At 59.1% G+C, this 6,000-nt stretch overlaps 1 protein-coding gene across 1 annotated transcript; it reads left to right on the forward strand.

Moving 5' to 3' along the window:
• Positions 1-2,629: 2,629 nt before the first annotated feature.
• On the forward strand, positions 2,630-4,407 carry POLD4 (DNA polymerase delta 4, accessory subunit). Its single transcript, XM_045855124.1, has 4 exons — positions 2,630-2,895; positions 3,141-3,230; positions 3,443-3,554; positions 3,926-4,407. The coding sequence occupies exons 1-4, from the start codon at positions 2,799-2,801 to the stop codon at positions 3,948-3,950; spliced, it is 324 nt and encodes a 107-aa protein (XP_045711080.1). The 5' UTR covers positions 2,630-2,798; the 3' UTR covers positions 3,951-4,407.
• The last annotated feature ends 1,593 nt before the right edge of the window (positions 4,408-6,000 follow it).

The following is a 6,000-nucleotide window of genomic DNA, read 5'->3' on the forward strand; positions in this document are numbered from 1 at the left end:
TTGGGGGTCAGAGCTGACATAGTAACCTAGACCCTGGTCTCAGGAAGTTCCCTAAAGGACAGAGAATTAGCCCCCAGCTCAGACCTCTGTCCTGTCCCTCTAGTCTGTAGCCTGAACTGTGACAGTCCTCAGGACAACAGCTTTGGGGATAGGTCAGAGGCCACCTAAGTAGGGTAGGGGTTCCAGGAAGGAAGGTGATAGAGGGATGACAAGATCAGGGAAGCAAAAGAAAGAAAGACACATGCAAGGATGGGCAGGCCAAGGTCCAGTCTGGTTGCCAGCACACTTTAGGGGGCCAGATGCCAATTATAGGAAGGATGCCAATTGGGCAGGGATGGTTCTGCACCCCAGGGTGCCAACTCCTTCGAGCCCTGGGAGCGCAGTCCCACAGCTCTCTGACTAGGAAAGGAGGGCAATGCCGCCAGTGGAGAGTTCCCGCAGCTCCAGGCTGGAAAGCGTCTTAGGGGGCCTGCACTAGAGCTGACTGCCCTGATCCTCTTTCTTGGTACCGGGTGAAGCTGAAGGCTAGGGGAGACATCTTCCAGGCTGGGCAGGAGAGGCTAGCGGGGCCTGGGCCAGGCAGAGCCGGGGGAAGCTGGCAGGGATGGTCCAGATAGTGTCCACAGAACAGGTCAGGGTGCCAGGGGGGAGAGGGAATAGGCTCAGGCGGCTGTAGGAGCCACTGTGGCCTCCCAGCGGCACACCCCATTTCACGCTCCCTGGGCGGTGGCAGGGCCTCACGGCTATCAGCTTTCAGGGGTGGGAGGGACCAGGAATGAGGAGGGAATCTGCCCCACCCGTGGCTCCCTACTCCCTCGGGGCTTTGTGGGCTCAAGAGTTGGGTACCACACACCTGTGGCAATGCTCCCTGGGGAGGGGTGGTCAGTCCCACACTGTTCCCTGGGGAGCGGATGGTCAGTCCCACCATCCCTCCACGGGGTTCTCGGTGCCTGACTGGATGCCACACCTAAGCCCCTCATAGGCGGCCTGGTGGAAAGGGCCTCCCTGCTTCCCTCCCAACACAGCAGGGCCCTGTCTCCCTCGGTGTGGGCCCCGCATAGTCCATAAGGCAGATGGGGGGATTAGATCAGGCCCAGCCCAAACAATAAAGCAGGGAAGGGCCCCCCAGCTCCGTGCAGCACGCCACGGGCTTGCACTCCTCCACACAGCCTTCCTCAAGGAAGCAGATGGGGAGAACCAGGTGGGAGGAGGCTCCTGAAGACAGGGCCTCCTCCTGCTCCTCCCCTCCGGTGGTCTACTTTCCAGAGTGTTCTCTTTCCTTGTGCCCACCTCCCTCCCATCACAGGGCACCCAGACTCCAGAGCGGTGGACGAGGAGGAAGGCAGTGCCCTCTGAGTAGGCCCTTGCGTCCCCGGAGGGGAGAACCGGACGGAATCTCTAGAGGGCGATTAGAGCAGCGCTGGTCCCCGTGCCCATTCCCAGACTCCCAGTGGCCAGCATTTTTGCCTGCTGCCAGGAAATTGGTGAGGGGGAGGCGGGATGCAGGGGTGAGTCAGCAGTGACAGGAGCCCAGGGACAAAGGTCATGGGCGGAGAATTGTGAGACACTGTTTATGTAGCCTGCCTCCTCCAGGGGGTCTTCCAGTGCTAAGCCAGCCCTGTGGTCCAACCCATCTCTGACCCACCCTCTCCCCCCTCTCCTGTTTGCAAGGAACCTCTTCCTCGCGTGGACAGCTCGTGGGTCCCGCCTGCCTGCCTCTATAGCCTGTGAGCTCCTGGGGAACCCCGAGGGGCTGTGGTTTAACTGAGTCCCCACAATGCCCGTGACTATCAGCACTTCATACTTGTAAGAACCATTTTACATCCATTTTAGTTGAGTGAGTCTGCGGGAAAGTGCTTGGAACAGTATTTGGTGTTGGGTGTATTGTTGGTATTTTCTACGCACATGCGCACATCAGTGTGCTACAGACTTGGCAGGTTTTGCTGTGAAGAACTGGGGATCCACACACACTCTGGCCTGCTGCTCAGTATGGAGCCTTCCTAACTAGCAGGGCCGGCAGGCAGCAGGCTGTGGGACCCCGGGAGAGCCAACAAGGCAAATGCTTGCCTGGACTAAGGGTGGGCAGCATCTTTGGGCGCAGACTGTGAGAAAGGAGATTTCCAAATCCATGGGCTTCTCCAGCCAGCTCTCCTGGGGCCAGTGGGGGTGGGGTGGGAGCAGGGAAGAGGGCTGGATTAGCCCAAACTCTCTTCGGACCTCGTGCCCCACAACATTCTGTGTGCCAAGGAGGGTGGGGGTGGGGAGTGGAAGGCTACAGCTGGGCTCTGGGGAGTTACAAACCTGCCACGGGGATTAGTGAGGCTGAAAAGAACATTTGCCTAGGAAGGGAAAACGGGAAGTGAGAGGCTGAGGATAACGCTCTGTAAGTCCCCAGAGACTCACTGCAGGCCAGGGGGGAGGCGCAGGAGGAGGTGGTGCAGTCTGGGGCGTTTTGACAGGTCCCCCACTCCAGCCTCACCCCTTCTACGCTGGGACACAGCTGCTGCAGCTGCCCCGCCCCCTCTGCCTGTGATGTCTGCTATTGGCTGAAGCCGGGCCACGCCCCTACGAGGCAGCCTGCTATTGGCTTAGGTCTTTGATGTTTCCGTGCTTGTGGGCAAAGGGAGAGACGTCATTCTCTGGAAACTGCGGACTTCCTCTCTGCTTGTCTGGGTCATCCTGTCCGCCCGTTGCTGGTCCCAGGCTCGCTCTCTGGCCCCAGCCCTCTCTCACTCTCTCTCTCAGCAGCTGTCTCTCTCGTGACCACTGGCCTTCCTCCGCCTGCCTGGGTGGGCGCCATGGACCGGAAGCGGCTGATCACTGACTCCTACCCAGTAGTAAAGAGGCGGGAGAGCCCCACTGGACACAGCAAGGGGAAGCTGGCACCAGAGCTAGGTCTCTGAGGTGTGGGGAGGGCGGGAGGAGCGGACACCAAGGGACATGGGACATAGGTGGATGGGGGCAAGGCAAGGGGAAGTGAAGTATGTCCTCTACCTCCTACACCAGGCCTGGTAGCGGAAGACAGAGGCAGAGGGGCGGGGAGGGCTGAGGAGCCATGGGGCCACTGTGAGGCCAGGGGCAGGAGCCCACCCTGCAGGGCACAGTCCTGGGCAGGCCTGAGGGGCAGCTTGTCATTGCAGAGGAGGAGAGCCAGCCCCTGAGCGTCAATGAGGTGGAGCTGGAGTTGCTGAGGCAGTTTGACCTGGCCTGGCAGTACGGGCCCTGCACAGGTGAGAACGAGAACCCCTCAGGTCCCCGGGGCATGTGCTGGCACCAGTCCTGTCACCCACATGTCTCTGAAACAAGCCCAGCCCCTGCCCGGCCCTCTCAGGCACTGTCTTCTGAGCCGGGGGAGTGTCCGACACAGCCTCCACGCACACTCTGTGGCCTGGACTCTGCCCCGCCCACCCTGAGGCCCCACCGCCTTCTCCCCCCCTGGCAGGGATCACAAGGCTGCAGCGCTGGCACCGGGCAGAGCAGATGGGCTTGGAGCCTCCCCCAGAAGTGCGTCAGGTGCTGCAAACCCACCTCGGAGATCCCCGCTTCCAGTTCAGGTCAGAGACAGGCCAGGGAGGGCTTTCAGGGGAGCCAGAGCCTTCTCCAGGCACCGCAGTCTGCTGACCCTGGGGGTGGGGGCTGCTCTGACCTGAGGGGGAAATGGGTGCTGGCCTGGAGGTCCTGGCAGAGCAGGCGAGAAGGTTCTACAAGGTGTCTGGCTCAGGAGGGCCGAATTACTGTTGCTTTAGTAGTTCCTATCTCTGAGCTAATGGTGGGGGAAGGGTACACCAAGGCCCAGGGTACTATTTCATACTGAGGGGATGACCAATGACTATAGGCCACGGCCAGGAACTGGTGCTGCTGAAATCAGATCAAGGAACTTAACAACACTCTCCGGTCTCTTCTTCCCCCATCTCCTCTTGTACAGCCTCTGGCATCTCTACCCGCTTTGAGGTACCACCACCTGAGATCTCCTGCCTGCTCCCCAAGAACCTCAGGACACAAGTGAGAGCCCACTGCTGCCCCTCAGCTCGGCTCTGCTGTGGAGAACGCCTGGCAGGAAGGAGTCTTGCAGGGAAGGAAAGACGCTGAATCTGGAGGTCTCCCTGCTCAGCCCTCCATCTAACCAGCAGGCCCCCGGAGCCCCTCGGAGGGCCGAGGAGCCCTTCCTGCCTGGGTGGTGGTCTCTGAGGGCAAGGATCCGGCCGAGACGATTCCGATGCCTGCCGCACGCCTCCCTGACCCAAACACTGTGATCCTGGGGATGGGGTAACAATTTAGGCACAGCCTCAGCTGAGCAGACTCAGGCACATGCACTCCCTACCTAAGGCGAGGAATCAGGGCAGAACTGGTGGAGCTCACAGGGCAAGGGGTTCACTAGTGCTTATCAATAAATAACACAGCCCAGAAGCCTCAACTCCAGTCCTTTAATGTGTCCCTGCTTGGGTTGGCAGTATGCAGAAAGCTGGGAGGTGTGAGAGAGCCAGCAGCACGCTTTTTTACAATGTGCAAGTACCCCCTTCGCTGCCTAACCTTAGACCCGAGAGAAAGACATCTTAGAAGCCCAACGGAAAGTCCTCCAGAGCCCTTCGCAACCTCTGGCGCCCCCTGGTGGTGCACAGGGAAACTACTGTTGTCACCTACACGTAGCAGCCATCTCGCCTGCCCAGTGTTCTCCCCCTCACAAAAATAGGTCCTTTGTCAGAGGATCCATAGGTCCCATGGCCCATAAAGTCCAGACAGACTCACACATTCCCAGCAAGCACCTCTGCTTCCCACACGGGGGGTTCAAAGCAGGGCTGGGGGAGGGTTTTGACCCGCAGGACCTGCTCAGAGATGGCCAATGTCCGAGGGTCTTTGGTAGGGAACTGGATAGTGCTGGGGATGGAAGAGAACTGGCTGGAGCCAGAAGCAACATTTAGGGGACCCTGGGACAGTATGAGACGGAGAATGTAATCAGTACTCACATGATGTCACCTTCATTTGCTGTTCAGCCCTCCAGTCTGGGGCAGAGAGAGCAGCACGGTGAATTCCTTGCAAACAGGCCTAGAGAACGACCGAGTGGTCTTCCTAGGCCCCGTTTTGTTGAGCACTCATCATGCCTCAAAGACCTGAAATGTTTTATCTCTACACTCCCTTAAAAGCCTTCAAGGCACATTTTACAGGGAGGGACACGGAAGCCCAGGAAGGTCGTGCAAAGTTGCCTGGCAGCACTAGCAGGACGTGGCGGTGCAGAGAGGGGTCCATGCGCATAGGCTCTTCCCATCTATGCCACGTCCTGCCCATCCACTGAGAGCCTGGATGTGCCGGGCCGAGAGGTTCCCTTGGGTGTTACCAGTGGGGAGGAGGTGGGCAAAAACAAACACACACGCAGTATGCCGGGTGGTGGTCCACGGTCAGCGGGACTGGGGTGGGAGGCCAGACAGTGCCAGGGCGGCTGGTCAGGGAAGGCTCTCTGGCAGACGGCCCTGAAGCAGAGCTAACGGAAGTACGGGAGTGAGCCTTGCACCTGTGCGGTGCTCCAGACAGAAGGAACGACAAGTACACCCTCCCCGAGGCACAGTGTTTCCAGCTGGTCAGGGCAGAGGGAGCGAGGGGAGCGTGGTGGGAAATGAGGCCGCAGACGCGGCAGGTAGGTCCCACAGGGCCTTGCAGGCCAGGATAGGAATCTGGATTTTATTCTGAGTCAGAGGAAGGCATTGGTGGGTATGAAGCCAATAAATGACGTAATCAAACATGTTTTGAGAACATTATTCTGGCTGTTGGAGGAGAGATCCTGGGGTTGGAAGAAGAAGACCAAAACCACTCAGGAGGCTATTCCAGTTGGCCTCGGGAGAGGCGACGGTGATTTGGACCAGGGCAGGGAGGTGGTGGTGGTAAGAAGGGCCAGATTCCTGTATTTCGAAGGGATAACTGACAGACAGGACTTGCTAATTAGCTGGCTACGGGGCTTGAGAGAAAGCAGCCAAGGATAACGCCAAAGGTTTTGGCTTGAGCAACTGG

The sequence above is a fragment of the Phyllostomus hastatus genome, unplaced genomic scaffold, assembly GCF_019186645.2.
Source record: "Phyllostomus hastatus isolate PE091 unplaced genomic scaffold, TTU_PhHast_1.1 phas_scaffold_11, whole genome shotgun sequence".
Lineage (NCBI taxonomy): Eukaryota > Metazoa > Chordata > Mammalia > Chiroptera > Phyllostomidae > Phyllostomus > Phyllostomus hastatus.

Bases quoted from the DNA above. Each gene is read 5' to 3' on its own strand.
- POLD4 (XM_045855124.1), top strand. From the start codon at position 2,799: ATGGACCGGAAGCGGCTGATCACTGACTCCTACCCAGTAGTAAAGAGG. The intron at 3,231-3,442 runs GTGAGAACGAGA...CCCCCCTGGCAG, and splicing joins GCAGTACGGGCCCTGCACAG to GGATCACAAGGCTGCAGCGC. The intron at 3,555-3,925 runs GTCAGAGACAGG...CCTCTTGTACAG, and splicing joins GATCCCCGCTTCCAGTTCAG to CCTCTGGCATCTCTACCCGC.